The sequence below is a fragment of the Paroedura picta genome, chromosome 7 (genome assembly GCF_049243985.1).
Source record: "Paroedura picta isolate Pp20150507F chromosome 7, Ppicta_v3.0, whole genome shotgun sequence".
Lineage (NCBI taxonomy): Eukaryota > Metazoa > Chordata > Lepidosauria > Squamata > Gekkonidae > Paroedura > Paroedura picta.
The window spans coordinates 95,905,279-95,920,073 of NC_135375.1; the positions used below are offsets into that span (position 1 = coordinate 95,905,279).

General features: G+C 47.5%; 1 protein-coding gene across 2 annotated transcripts in view; it reads left to right on the top strand.

The window, feature by feature from the left end:
• Nucleotides 1-13,109: 13,109 nt before the first annotated feature.
• Nucleotides 13,110-14,795, top strand: part of LOC143841343 (stimulated by retinoic acid gene 6 protein-like) — a 57,793-nt gene continuing 56,107 nt past the window's right edge. For both annotated transcript variants that reach the window (XM_077345519.1, XM_077345520.1), the window contains exon 1: nucleotides 13,110-13,468. In XM_077345519.1, the coding sequence (XP_077201634.1) occupies nucleotides 13,443-13,468 (26 nt within the window). In that variant the 5' untranslated portion in view covers nucleotides 13,110-13,442. The remainder of the gene's footprint in view (nucleotides 13,469-14,795) is intronic.

Consider the following 14,795-nt stretch of genomic DNA (forward strand, 5'->3'; position numbering starts at 1 on the left):
TGTGGGCAAACAGGTCTCCAGCACTGCTGTCCGCATTTACACATACCCTTTGTCCCTCCAGAAGAAACCAGAGCAAAGCACCAAAAGGAAAAGAGTGTCCTTCATGATACTCTCTCTCATTCTACTTGATATGGCTCCAGCACAGTGGTTCCGTGAAGATCCATTGTTCATGATTGTATATAAATTGGTTTTTCCACCAGAGTTTCTAGGTTCAGTTCTGCCTCTTGTCCCATCATGCCGATCTCACTCTTTCCGCTGCTCCAGACAGGAGAATGCTATATCTCGCTCTATCCAGCAAGGCTGTTGTGTAGATGGCGCCCCCAGCCAAGCTGCATGCCCTGCCGCAACTCCTGTGAAAGGGACCTTCAACCCCCAAAGGGGTCCTGACCCCCAGGCTGAGAACCACTAGGGAGTAATTCTGGATGCCTTTTGGCCAGTAGGTGTAAAAACATTGATTCCCCTTGGTTCTGTCTGTCCTTTGAAGATAAAAGGCCTTCTGCCACGGGAATAGCAAACGGTGGGAAAGTGATGCATTGGTGGGGGGCAGGGCAGTGTCTGTATATACCCTAAGACTGGCCAAGCCAGATGTTCTTAGCAAAAGACTTTCTGTCATGATGTTCCAACTATACTCTCCTGGACACAATAAAACATCTCTGAACACTTTTCTATGATGAATGTCTCAGTTGCCTTGTCTCCTACCAGAGAGTAGCCTTGATTTATGACATAATGTCCAGTCGGGACCTTATCCTCTGGCTCTTCTGGACACTAGCGTAGATGATTGCCAACAAGCCAAGAGAAAAATGCTCAGCCTCTTTAAGAGAGGCTTACCATGTGGACAAGGGCAGGTGATGTTTTTCATGGTGTGGAGCTAAGACTAGGATAAGGAATACACTAAAGAAATGTGACTTTAAAAGATAGCACTCTATAAAAGTACAGTTTATTTTTTGGTAGTAGAGAGATGAGCAGAGGGATGTTGTGATGGCCCAACATGCTGCCTTTCTTGGAGGAGGAGGAGGAGGAGGAGGGGAGCGCTAAATGTTTTTAGAAAGTTGGGAGGGGGGATGGAGTGTTTGCCCATTAGGGCTTTTAATTGGCCATTGGAGATCTGATTTCAAAAGCTGATTTGGCAGCTTGCCCCTATAGTACAAGTCTCATGCACTGTTGTGTGTTTGAAGGCAGGCGGTGTGTATGCATTATATATATATATATAAATATAATTGTTTGCAAGCTGCTTCCACCACTTCCTTGAGACTTACAGTCCTTAGCGTGGCTTGGACTCTTTCCCAGCTTTCTCCTTTATACTTTAAAACCAGCAAAGAGCACCGTCTCTCTATGAATGCTGCTCCCTCCTTATGTGTCCCAGAGGAGCCAGTTCATGCAGACACGTGCGCCCACTTGAAAAGGCCTCTTCCAGCTGCTGTCTACAAGACTGTAAATCAGAGTAATTTCAGCATTACTGTTCTTTAAAAATTAAATGACAAACATGAACTCAAGAGGTGCTGGCCGTGACTTTCCCAGGCACCCTCCCACTTCCAACCAGCTGCTCAGTTGGAAGCTGCCAATATTATGAAGAACCCTTTGTGGCTTTTACGCAGCAGAGAGTTTTTCCTGATCTTTTGGACCTCCGTGGTGAGGCGCTGCTGCCTCAGGTCCATTTGGAAACAGATTTAACAGCTGCTGTCATTCAGCGAGGAAATGCCGAGGGTGAAGTTGCTGAAAGATGGAAACTGTACAGAAGGAAGGGTGGACCAATGGGTGGGTCAGCATCTGCAATTGTGAGAGCTCAACCTCTGTGCCTTCTCTGTTACAGTGAGGGCAACTGAGTACCCTCCTCTGTCCCCGTTAGCTGCCCAGTAGGTCCTCGCCCTATGCCCCTCGCAGGGCCTTGCGCTCTGTGGGTGAAAATCTGTTGGTCGTTCCCGGCCCTAGGGAAGCACGCCTGGCCTCGACCAGGGCCAGGGACTTTTCAGTCCTGGCCCCGACCTGGTGGAATGAGCTCCCGGGAGAGCTGCGGGCCCTGCAGGATCTTTCAACGTTCTGCAGAGCCTGCAAGACAGAGCTCTTCCGCCAGGTTTATGGTTGAGGCCGGGGCTGATAATAGATCTATGCCTCCCCTGGGGACTCGGGTTCTGGACCTGAAGCAAAACATCATCAGGACCTCCTCTCCACCCGCTAGTAGTGGGAGGGAGGGGGGGGGAAGTTGAGCTGCCGTTCTTGCCATGCCGACAATATTGGCAATGTTATTATTGTTTTTATGGGGTTTTAATGGGGATTTGTGATATTGTTACCCGCCACAAGCCGCAAGGGAGTGGTGGGATATAAATATAATAATAATAATAATAATAATAATAATAATAATAATAATAATAATAATAATAATAATAATTTGACACTCTCAGAGAGCTCAGGGTTGCTAACTGCCTGGATAAAAAGTGTCCTGTTCCTTCACTATGGGATGTCATTTGACTTAGATTGCTATATAATGCATGGAAAACTACAGCTGCCGTCTTCTGTGCATTAAGACTCCATTCAAGGGATAGGATATTCCCCCTCCTCCAGGCAATCCTGTTTCTGCTCTCCATAGTAGTGCAACAGGGGGAGCAATCTCATGCAGGTTTGCTTAGAAAGCCTATTTGATTCAGTGGAGCTTTCTTTGGAGTTTTATCCAATGGCATTTTAGTCAGTGGAACAAAAGTATTTTAAGACTGCAGAAAAAAAATACATACTCATGTAATATCTGATGTAAGGAGCTTTAACTCTTGGAAGCTCTTCCCTTGAAAATCTTGCTGCTCTAGGCTAGATGCTACTGGATTTGTACCTGTATGGAAGCTTTCGAGATCAAGAGGACTGCAGCCATAATCTATCAGATTAGCAGGCAGCCTTATTGTAGTGGTTAAGAGCATCTGACTCCAATTGATTCCCCACTCCTCCGCATGCAGCCAGCTTGGGCTAATCATAGCTCTTTTAGGGCTGTTCTCACCGAGCAGTTCTGTCAGAACTCTTCTCAGCCCTACCTACCACATAGAGTGTCTGTTGTGCGGAGAGGAGAGGAAGGGAAGGTGATTGTAAGCCACTTTGAGACCCCTTAAGGTAGTGAAAAGCGTGGTATAAAACCAACTCCTTTCTTCACTTTGTTATACCCTCATCCTAGTCCACAGAAGCTCGTTCTACATTACATTTGCTCATGCTGCAACACTTCTGCTTCTTTGGGCTACAACAGTCTTAACCTCTGCAGCTCTTCTTGGGCTTGTCAAGTAACTGGAGGGAAAAATAATCGTTTCCCTTTAAACAGGCTTAATGGATATTATTTATCAGGTGATGCTTTTCAGCTCCATGCCAAAGCCTCCCATTTCTGCACATTAAGCCTCTAAACTATTTCTTTCTTAGCAAATGAGCCCCACTGAACCTGCAGGATGCAAAGGGTAACCAACACTATCAAGGCGTTGGAAGCATTTTCCCTTTAAAGAAAGGCTATAGCCCAGGGTTCAGAGGCTTTTGAGATCAGAAGAAAGATGTCAAGGCATGGTAGAAAATCATTATGCCTGGGGCACAGAATTTGGATAGGGGAAACTTTATTCCTTCCTTTCCCATAATAATAGAACTTGAGTGTACCCAAGGAGGTTAATGGGCAGTAAATTCAGGCTGATAACAAGGAAATCCTTCTTTACACAGCATATAATTAACTAGGCACAAGATGTCATTGTGGGGACTGGTTAAGATGGCTTCAGAGGGTAAGGCAAGCTCATGGAACAAGAATCCCAGGGAAGTGGTCTTAGGACAACTGAGTCATGCTATCCCAAGGAAACACCCTAAGACTGTGGTCCCCAGCCTTTTTACCACCGGGGACCGGTCAACGGTTGACAATTTTACTGAGGCCCAGGGGGGGGGGAGGTAGTCTTTTGCAGAGGGACGTTGCCACCACCAGCTGAGCCCCTGCTCTACTTGCTTTCCTGCCGGTGTTCCTGACTTCCCACCACCCCCTGGGGGGCGCTGCCAGCAGCAGCTGTGCAGTGCCACGCCAAGGGGAAGCCCCAGCCATGGCGGCCACTGGAAAGCATCAAAGGTGAACCGGTGGCAGAGTGGCAGGGCAGCCCCTGAGGCAGCAGCCAGGGAGGAGGGTGAGGAGGAGTCACGGCCCGGTACCGACTGATCCCCGGACCGGTACCGGGGGTTGGGGACCACTGCCCTAAGAATCTTGCTCAGGTCTGTTCACCTCCTAAGCTTCCCTTCTAAGAGACTACGCCTCCCTCTCAACTCAAGGGGCCAATCACTGCTCCTGCAATCACCGATGCATGAGAAGACTCGTGGGGATTGGGTTGCCAGCTCTGGGTTGCGAAATACCTGGAGACTTTGGGGATGGAGCCAGGAGTGGGCGGGATTTGGGGCAGGGAGGGACCTCAGTGGAGCAGAAAAGTCCACCCTCCAAAGCAGCCATTTTCTCCAGGGGAACTGATCTGTCTATGAGCTATAATTCTAGGGGATCCCCAGGTCCCACCTGGAGACTGACATCCCTACTAGGGGAGAAGAGGCAGAAAGCAAGGCAAGAAGCAACCAGTTCTTGTAGAGGAAAGAAGAACGCTTTTGCCTGCAGCAACAAGCTCACCAGTCATGCTGGAAGCCGCTTGGAGCGGCCTTGACAGGCGGAGCCCTGGAAATGTTCAGTATGCAGATCCTTTTTTTCCTTAAAAAATACCAGCCCTTTTCCTGTCCTTCTCCTGCCACTTTCACAAGAGCCAGCCAGGCATTTCCTGAACTCATTTGCAAAGCTGCTTCATCTTCCCTGCACATGTATACAGCCTTCAACATGGAAATGCAAGGAGTTGGAGAGTGAAAAAACAGAGTGGTCCAGGTACCAGAGTCTTGCTGGCTACCCATGGCCTTAGAATGGTGAAACAGGACCAAGAGGAAGTTCCCAGAAAGAACCTTGGAGACCAGAGGGAACAATGCTGCTGCTGTGTTGTTGGGTTTTGTTTTGTTTTGGTTTTTTTGCCCAAGGAAGGAAGAACAACAGTAGGTGGTGTGGCGTGAGTTTGGAAGAATAGGGTGGGTCTGAGGGGAAATGACTCCAGGGTGATAGCAGCCAACAAGCAGGTTGGAGGGCTGTACAGAAAGAGCTTGGGGGCTGCATGTGACCCACAGGCTGTTGTAATGGAGCAGGGTCTCTTCTTTGCCATGGTCAAAATGAAAATCCCCAGCTAATGCCAGCTAGAGTGGGGTGGATTTGATAGGAAAGGGAAGAGCTAGGCCCCCAAAACTATACTTCTCATATTTTTACTTATTCAAGGATTATATTGAAACTCTGCAACTGCTGTGCTGCTAAAACTTCTTTTAAGAAGATCTCTGCAAAAGAAAGTGGTTTCAAAGGAACAAGCAATTTTAGATGGGCTCCTCGCCTTTCATGAAAAACGGACTACTGAGGACTTCTTCGTTTTGAACAAGGTTTGAGCACTTTGTCTTGAAACTGTTTCGGTGGTAAAGCAGTACAGTGTTAAGACACTTTGAATCCTGTCACAAGAGCCACTCAGCAAGGAAAGGAGGGGATAGAACCAGATAAAGTCTGTCAGAACAGAGAAGCACAAAAGTCAATGTTTTTCAGCAAAATGTTTTTAGAAAAGATGTTGAGGAGAACCTGTGTACCGGGAGGGCCTATTGTCATGCTGCTAAATGTATCACCGAGAGTGGTAGACCATTGACACATTATTAATTTAATGGAAGCATGCCTTGATAAGGTATCTTGTGTTGGGGGTGTCCAGAAGAGTTGCATATGTCACTGACTGAAAAGGCAAAAAATTGCATTCTATGGCAGCAATGAAATTATAGACACTGCTCAACTACTAATTTTTATTGGGGGATAGATTCCAGCTTCGGAATTACAGAAAAGTTGTGAAATTAAAAAAAAAAAAGAATTAGAACAAAAATTAAAATAAAAATTTTAAAAAGAGTTATGTTCATGGCAGAGTTTGAAAAGGACAATGACTCCTTGACAGGGTGTAAATCAGCAGAAAACTTTGGCTTGGGTTGGGATAAATTAAAAAGCATCACAACGGAGGGTGCAAGAAATACGGTGGGAAGTAAAATTGGTGTAGTCCCAAGAATCAATGAAGAGATACTGAGATTAAACGGTATTGTTTCTATGCAATTTTAGTGCATCATTCATCTGTAAGAGCTGGGTAGTAAGATGTTTCAGTGGAAAAGTGTGGGGTGTGTTGTTGTGTCCAGCATTAATGACACCAGGTGTTACCCAAAGTGCTCTTAAAATTGGCAATGCGAAAGAGGGGCAACTAGTGAAGATCTTTTGCCAATGTTTATGAGGTGATTGAACCCTTCTAGGAATCCGAGGTGGACGATGAATATTAAAAATATACAATGTCATGTTATCAAAGAAAAACACACCAGACCAATAATGGACTATATGCAATTACGCCAACACATGTATGCATAGAGGAATAAGGGAGGAAATGGCAGATGTTCTGGGGAAGGAGGGGCAGCAAGGGTGCATATAATTGCCAGTTTAGACGCAAGGTGCATAGAGGAAGAAACAGAGCATTGTGAACAAGCCACTATTTGAGTTGGGCGCCTGGTAGGATCCAAGATGAAAGAGAGGAGGACATTTTCGGAGCTCAAGGGAAGAGATTTTATACCCTTCTTCCTAGCCAGGTACGTGGTAAAAAGGCATATAGGTGGAGGTAGGCTTTAAACAAAAGGTGTGATTTCCCTCTGATCTGTATGATAAAAAGCTTTGATTGCTCCAGGATGGCAAAGATCAGGGTGATCAAAGAGTGGTATTTGGGGATGAATATGAAGCTACTGCAAGATTCCAGATCTGGGTTGAAATTCTACTATCTAGTTGATGAGAGTAATAAAAGTCTTAGCAGACTGGTGTGACAGTGAGGACAGGAAGCAGGTTTGGTGGTGAATAAAAATAGTTGTATTGGAGAGGGATGCCAGAAAGGAGGAATCTCTGTGTCTTGAATGAAGATACCTACATGCTGCCTAGTCAGTGCAGTGTGGCAGAGGTCACAAGCAAGGGCAAACGTGGCTACTTTGGCTCTCTTTAGGGTGCCTTGGCATTGCCTAGGCCAAAGTGGGGGTCTTGACTGTAGAGGCATGAGGAGTGCCATTTCAGGCCAGTGATGAGGTGTGTTGCTACTGGTAATACCTGTACATCACAGCCTTACTCATTGTCAGTTTCAAAAAAATTTCTCATAGCTAGATGCAGAATATGGAGATTTATTGTACCATGCAGGTCAGGTAGCTTAGCAGAGACAGTACTAAAACATTTTTTTCACTCTTCATCAAGGAGTTTATGTCATTCTCAAAGAGAAAGGGAAAGGTCAAGAAGTAGTTTCTGACCCAGGATGAATTTTTATTTTGCTTTCTCAGTATTACAGAGCATCTGAACACATTGAATCTACAGATGCATGGGAAACTAGTGTGTGACATGTATTCAGAACTGGAAGTTTTAAAGCAAAACAAAACATTCTTGTGAGGCAAGTTAGTGAAGTTAACTTTTCAGACTTCTTATGCTGCAGTGGACTAAAATTTGAGAAGGATAGGAATTTACATTGTTGAATGACACATCAAACTACTGAACCTATTGCAGGTGGAATTCCAGAACAGATTCACTGATTGCAGTAAGCATGGAAAGGCAATAAGCATGTTAGCACAAGAAGATGCAAGTAACTTTTTCCAGATGGAACTCATTATTTTACAAGCCAGTGATCATCTCAGACTTTTACAAAGAAAACTGCTAGATTTCCATTCTGGCCTACCTGACATGTTTATGAACCTAAAGAAATTTGTTGCAGACAGGTTTACATTTTGTGAACAAACTTTTTGCAAGATGAATATTGTGAAGCCCAAGGGGAGGTCAAGACTTACAGGTGAACATTTCCATGATATTTTAAGGGTATCTTTCACAAATCTTGACTTGGACATCAATGTCTTGGCTAATGGAAAACAGCCGCAATATTTGCACTTGTGTAGCTAAATAAAAAGATTCCACAGTAAAATATTGTTCCAAAGTGGATTGTGTTCCTGTTAACATTCCTTCACCTCTGAATGCTCACTTTTGTTCTAAATAGGGAGGTTAATTGTGTGGTTACATTATTATTCAAGATGTGGCCCTCTTTAGGCATGAGGCAGTCTAATGTGGCCCCCATGTGCCAGGAAGTTTGGAACTGCTGCTTTACTGTGAGATTTTCCTGGCAGGCAGTTATGGCATTTCCTTCATTTATACACACCTTTTCTTTCCACTGGGGATTCAGAATGGATGATAGCATTCTTCCGTTATCAGTTTTATCCACACAACAGCCACCTTAAGAGGTAAGTTGCGATGAGACTCTGGACTGACCCAAAGTTCCCATGGCCAAGTGGGGATTCTCACTATGCTACCAAAACCACTACACTACAGTGAATAGGTGGCCCCAGACTTTCAGATTCATTCCTCCTTGGCCAAGTTTTTCCTTCCCTTTTCCCTCCCTGCATCTGTTGGTTGCTTTTGTCCAAACGTTCCCCCCCCCCCCCCCTTCATCCTTTTGTGCTTCCTCCATCTACTCGGCACTCCTCATCTCCTGTGGCCTATACCCCACCTACCTGATCCATTCCTTTTCCTGCCACTGGCCAGAAATTCCTACCCCTCCTCCTGTCTTTCCCCACTGCAAAACTAGTTGTGATTTAGGTGGGCTGCAATCCAATACAGGGAGATTTTAGGTGTATTTACTTGGGAGTGGTTATTACTTGGAAAAAGGTGACGTTTCTTTTGGGAAAACATGCCCTGGCTTTGGGAGTATTTGAGTTTACAGAGGGCTTAAGCAGTCGTAGTTTTGCATTCCAGCCACACCCTGAAGTCATGTTTTGTACTGCAGGGAGCTGATAACTGTTCTTGGAAAGACAGTCTACACAGGGCGTCTGTCTTGCATTTGAGAAAATGAGCTCTGACTTGCAAAAGTAACCGGATTCCTTTTTAAAATTATTTTTTTTTCTTTGGATGTGCTGCATTGTTTTGTTACACATGTGGCCTTGATGGGAAAATCACACAATAACAAGTGATTCGCCCAAAATAAATAGCTGGAATGCCAGCATTTCCTTGTGTTCTGGAAATGACTTTTTTTTTCCTGATGATTTTGGAAGCTGCACAGGCTAAGGAGCAGCAAAACTGACTCGTACTCGACTCAATATTTGTTTTTAGGGAGGGTGTTCTCCTGCCTGAGAAAGGACTAAAATCAGGGGACCCCTACCAAATCCCCCTTCTAGAAAGGGGCTCATTACAAACCCTTGCATAGCCCGTGGCCTCCTACTTCTGCCCCCTCTGAGGAGAAAGAACAGCAACCATGGTTCACCTCACCCTCCCCTCTGACTGGGAGTGGAAACTTGGCAGAGGGCAGAAGAAAGGAAAGGAGGTGTACGTACTAAAAGGTACCATTGAGGGCCTTGCTAATCTAGTGTTGGCTGCCACTGGTTTTAGGACACAATCACATGGGGATGTGGTGTCTCTCGTGGGAAGGTCCTACTGGGATGCAGAAGGCCTGCTCTGCACTTCACTGAGGACTGCACAAGAAACTTTCCCACAAGAAACTTGCACAAGAAACTTACTGAGCTTTCAGTACTTGGCTGCTTTGCTGCCAGGTAGTGGGAATGTATCACAACACCCCCCTTAAGAGCTGCATTTCACATACCTCCCCCACCAAAGCTACACTTTGAGAGAGAAAGGAAGGGAGTTCTCATCCTCATAGACAAATACTGGACCCCATGTGGGGAATGGGCTAAATTTCGGCAGTACAGTACATTTTTTCACTTTCTTAAGTGCGGTAGGAGTGCGGAAGGGAAGTAATAAATTATCAAGGGGGTAGAGTCTGGGTAGGGTCTATGGACTGAAAAGTAGAGGATGAGAGTCTTCCCCATAACACTTCCCACCATGGCTGCCACAGAAATCAGCCTTTTGACCATGGAGGAACCCCTGAAATATTTTGCAGGCTTCAAGGAATCCCAGAAGTCTTGACAGGCCCCTCCAGAGAAGTGGCCATGAAAGTAAGATGCAGGAGCCAGCCAGACTATCAATGGATCATTTACCGTTTCCATTGTGGAGAAAGGGGCTAGCCTGGGGAAGTGGGCTCCAGTGGTATCAGTGGCCACCTGAACTTCTGGGAAAGGCTGCATAACCCCTGGGGAGCTCTCTCATCACCCCAGAGTTTCCTGGAACTCTGATTTTGAATCCTTGATAAGTGCTGCCAAATTGCAATTTTTGGCCAGCCCTTCCGGGATTTTCAAGGCAAGAGAAGAAAAGAGGTGTTTCTCCTTGTTTTCTTCTACACTTAGCATCCCTGGTCTCTTCAGGACAGTAGCCATGTTGATCTTCAGTAGAACAGCTACAGTCTAGTGGCACTTCAGAGACCAGTAAGAATTTTTGGCATCTGAACTTTTGAGTCAAAGTGCTCTTTCTCAGATATCTGGCATCCCTTGTCAGTCTTCTTCAACGGTCTCCCATCCAAGAAGTAACCATAAGCCATCCCTGCTTATTTTCTGAGTTTTGATGAACCCAGGATAGGCTGGGCTACTTAGCCAATTCTTTAATTAGTATGTACCTCAATATATTTATTAGATCCCAAGTTTCATGCACCTTAGTGTACTGGTTAAGAGCAGTAGCTTCTAATCTGGCAAGCTGGACTTGATTCCCCGCTCCTCCATGCAGCCCGCTGATGACCCTGGATCAGTCTCAGTTCTCCTAGGGCTGTTCTCACAGAGCAGTTCTGTCAGAGCTCTCTCAGCCCCATCTACCTCATAGGGCATCTGTTGTGGAAAGAGGAAAAGAAGGACTCTCCGGCAGTGAAAAGCAGGGTATAAAAACCAGCTCTTCTTCTTCTGCTTCTACATGCTGCACCAAGAACTGAAATCTGCATGGGGTGAGGCGATGTAAATACAGGCTGGGCCCGTTCAGCTCCAAGGCAAAGTAAACTGCCTTTTGCCTGCTGTTTGTGAGATCCTTTTATCTCTTGAGGTCTGTTGGGTTGTATTCCTGTACCTGTCTCCCAGGTGCTACCGCAGCGGATACATTATTTCACCACGCAAAATTACCTACTATGTCCAGCATTTGTAGTTGATATGTTGTCTGTATCTAAGGTGGCTCCATACGTCTCTCCACAGCTGTGGGCACTGATATTTATTCTTGGCTTCTGTAACTCTATCTGCCTCCTTTGAATGGAATGACATTTCACTGAGTTTGCACACAACTTTCCGTGCTTTGTTCTAGCCTGTGGTGGGGAGAGTAGTCATACTAGTTGTAGAATCATACTTCTAAAAGTCGCACTTCCTGGTTTCTATCTTTAAGCAAATATAATGTCAAGAGAAGTAAGATTCTTATTTATTCACTTTATTCCCCACCTTTCTCACCAATAGGGACCGGGAAGCTTACGTTGTTCTTGTCTCTGTTTTATCCTCACAACAATCCTGTGAGGTAGGTTAGGCGGAGTGAGAAAGACTGCCCTCAGGGTCACTTGACAAGTTTCCATGGCACAGTGGGGACCTCAGCATTCCATGTCCAAATTGAATACGCTAATTACTGCACCATACAGTATTTGTCTGGATTACAAGACCCAACTGCAGAATGAGCTAGGTAACTGGGGCAGACACTGAAGATGTACAAAGACAGTTTAGTAGTTAATCTCCATGATCTCAAACTGATTTCCCCCCTAAACAGTGCCTCCTTAAAAACTGGAGATTGTAGTGACATATAGTGGGCTGGCAGCAGGCAGCTGTGACTGGACATATCCAAATTAATTCAGATACAATTAATGAGTAAGATGGGGCTGTGACCCGGTAACTAACTGCACACACTGGATAATGTACTTTCAAAGGAGATTTTCCTGTTTCACACTGGAAAATCCAGCTGTAAAAGCACGTTGAAAGTGTATTATCCAACGTGTGCAGAAGGGCCCTGCTGCTGATTGGCTCTTTAGAAGCTGCTGTGCACCTTCCATAATAGTTCCCCCCCCCCATTAAGTTTATTGTTAATGACGTGTCAATCTAGCAGCAACTTCATGTGGTCCAATTGCCATCGGAAAACACTAGCATCACATCCTGTGTTTGCCACCGAAAATGCATGATGTCTGGGCATTTATAGGTATACACACATCTTTATCCGACACCATCTGGGAAACTGAAGCTCATGAAAGTTTCTCAAATGCCAGTGTTTAAAGAAGAACAAGAAGAGTTTGTTTTTATACCCTGTTTTTCACTATCAGGAGTCTCAAAGCAGCTTACAACTGCCTTCTCTTCTTCTCCCCACAACAAGACACCCTGTGAGGCAGGTAGGGGTTGAGAGAGCCCTGACAGGACTACTCTGTGAAAAGGGCTGTGACTAGCCCAAGATCACCCAGCTGGCTGCATGTGGAGGAGCGGGGAATAAAATCTGGCTTGCCAGATTAGAAGCTGCCACTCTTAACCATGGCATCACACTGGCTCTATAGTTGCCAACATCCAGGGGGTGGCTGGAGATCTCCAGGAGATCAGTTCACTGATAGGAAATATCTTTTAGAAGGTGGACTCTATGGTGTTCTACCCTACTGAAGTACCTCCCTTTCCCAAACCTACTGCCTTCCTCAGGCACCCCTCCCCCAATCTCCAGGTATTCCCCAACCTGGAGCTGGAAACCCAAACCATCATCTTCTGGTTGGCAGAGAAGGGCCGTGAGGAGCTGACCAGCCCCTGAAGCCCTGGCAGGGCTACCAAGTCTTGGCTCTGCTGGTTTGGGGGTTGCCGCCTCTAGGTTGAGAAACCACTGGAGACTTTGGGGGTGCTCTGGCTTTGGGTCAGGTAGGGACCTCGGTGGAGTATAATACTAGGGAGGCCACCCTCCCAATGCTGCCATTTTCTCTGTCGCCTGGAGATGAGCTCTAATTCCAGGGGACCCCCAAGAGGGCTGCCGGTCGCTTAAACTGCTGTGAGGTTTGTGGCGCGGAGATGCGCCGCCGTGTCTTGGCGACCCTCGCTTGCGCGGCGCAGCTGCCCTTCTTTGGGCCTCCGCCGGAGACCTGTTTCCAATTTTAACTCGCCCAGGGTGCCCTCCGGCCGCTGCCCGCCCTCCTTCCCGCCTTCTCTCTCGCCCCGGCCCAAGGCCTCTTCGCCCCCTCCCCACGAGGGCCTCGGCCAGGCCCGGGAACCCCGAGCGCGCCTCACCGCCCGGCGGAGGAGGAGGCCGAGAGGAAGCGGCGGCTGCCCAGGATGCCAACGCCCGCCCCTTGACTCCGGCCCCCTCGCAGCTGCTGCCGCTGCCGCCCCCGCCCCCAACCCCGGGGGAGTCCCTGCCCGCGCCGGGGAGGGGCCGCGGAGAGATGCTGCTGGCGGCGGCGTCCGAGTAGGAGAAGCAGCCGCGCCCAGTCGCCCGGCGGGACGCGCCGCGGAAGCCCCTCTGCGCCCGCCGCTGCGCGCCCCCCAGCCCAGCAGCAATGGAGGACGTCGAGAACGACACGGGGTGAGTTGGGGGCGCGCCTCGGAGCCGTCGGCGCAGCAAGAGGCCAGAGGCCGCCACTTGGCGCCTGAGATTGGAGCCGGCGGCGGCGGGCTGCCTTGCTGGGCGCGGGCACTCGCGGTGGGGGGAGAGCAGCGCCCCAGAGGCCGCCCCTTCCCCCGCAAAGTTAGCGGCTGCTCTCCGACTCAAGTGCATGTGGATCGCCGCGCGAACGGGCGCGGGACGGCAGCCAGCCCAGACAGGAGTCTCCGCTTGGGTTTTTGGAGCGTTCTTGTACGGCTGTGGGGGGAGGCTGCCAATGGGACCCGAGCGGCTGGGGGAGAGACGCTCTGCCTCGCCTTGCAAACGATCTCTCGCTCCAGATCGCCCGTCCGAAACGGTTTTCTTTAGGCACAGAGACCGGCGGTGCAATTCGAAGCGGTGCAATTCGAAGCGGATTGACTCCATTTCGGATCGCACTGTCCATGTAGACGTTAGTTTTCGTGCTCTGCGCGCGGGAATCGTGTGAGGGCGGACGTTTCCATGATCCTGCCTTCCAGTAAGCGATGCCCGCTGGCCTTTTAGATACAGCGCGGCATGTTACATCGGATTATACTCCAGATCCCCGATGCCAAACAAACTGGGCGCGACTCCAGTCCTGTAGTTTCGGTTCTCGCGGCAGCTTCCTTTCTATAGCTGACAAATCATCGCCGGAACATCTTTTGTCCAGCCCTGCAAGCTCTATTGTGAATTTCTTTTCTGTGCAACTTGCCCCTACTTCCTTGTGTTTTCTCAGTGCACTAGGGAACAATCGGACTAAACTCCTTTAACCTCTCGAAGTTCATGCAGGAGCGCTGACCTTGAAAATCAAAGGTGGAGGATTCGCCTAAGCATGTTAAGGAGATTTAGCCCTTGAAAATCAAAGGTGGAGGATTCGCCTAAGCATGTTAAGGAGATTTAGCCCTTGAAAATCAAAGGTGGAGGATTCGCCTAAGCATGTTAAGGAGATTTAGTATTCTGTGCTAGCCCTCCAAACCGGTGCTATTAAGCCAAATAGCTCGTTGACGAATCCCTCTTATTACCTTTTCTGGCACAAGGGCGGTATTAGTGAATAGATTCAGATGGGTAGCCGTGTTGGTCTGAAGTAGCACAATAAAATCAGAGTCCAGTAGCACCTTTAAGACCTAACTCTAACCCTAGTCTGAGGAAGAGTGCTTGCACTCGAAAGCTCACACCTTGAATATATCTTTGTTGGTCTTAAAGGTGCTACTGGACTCTGATTTTATTTGTTTGTTTGTTTGTTTATTTATATTTATAGCTGGATTTATATACCGCCGATCTCCAAAAGGTC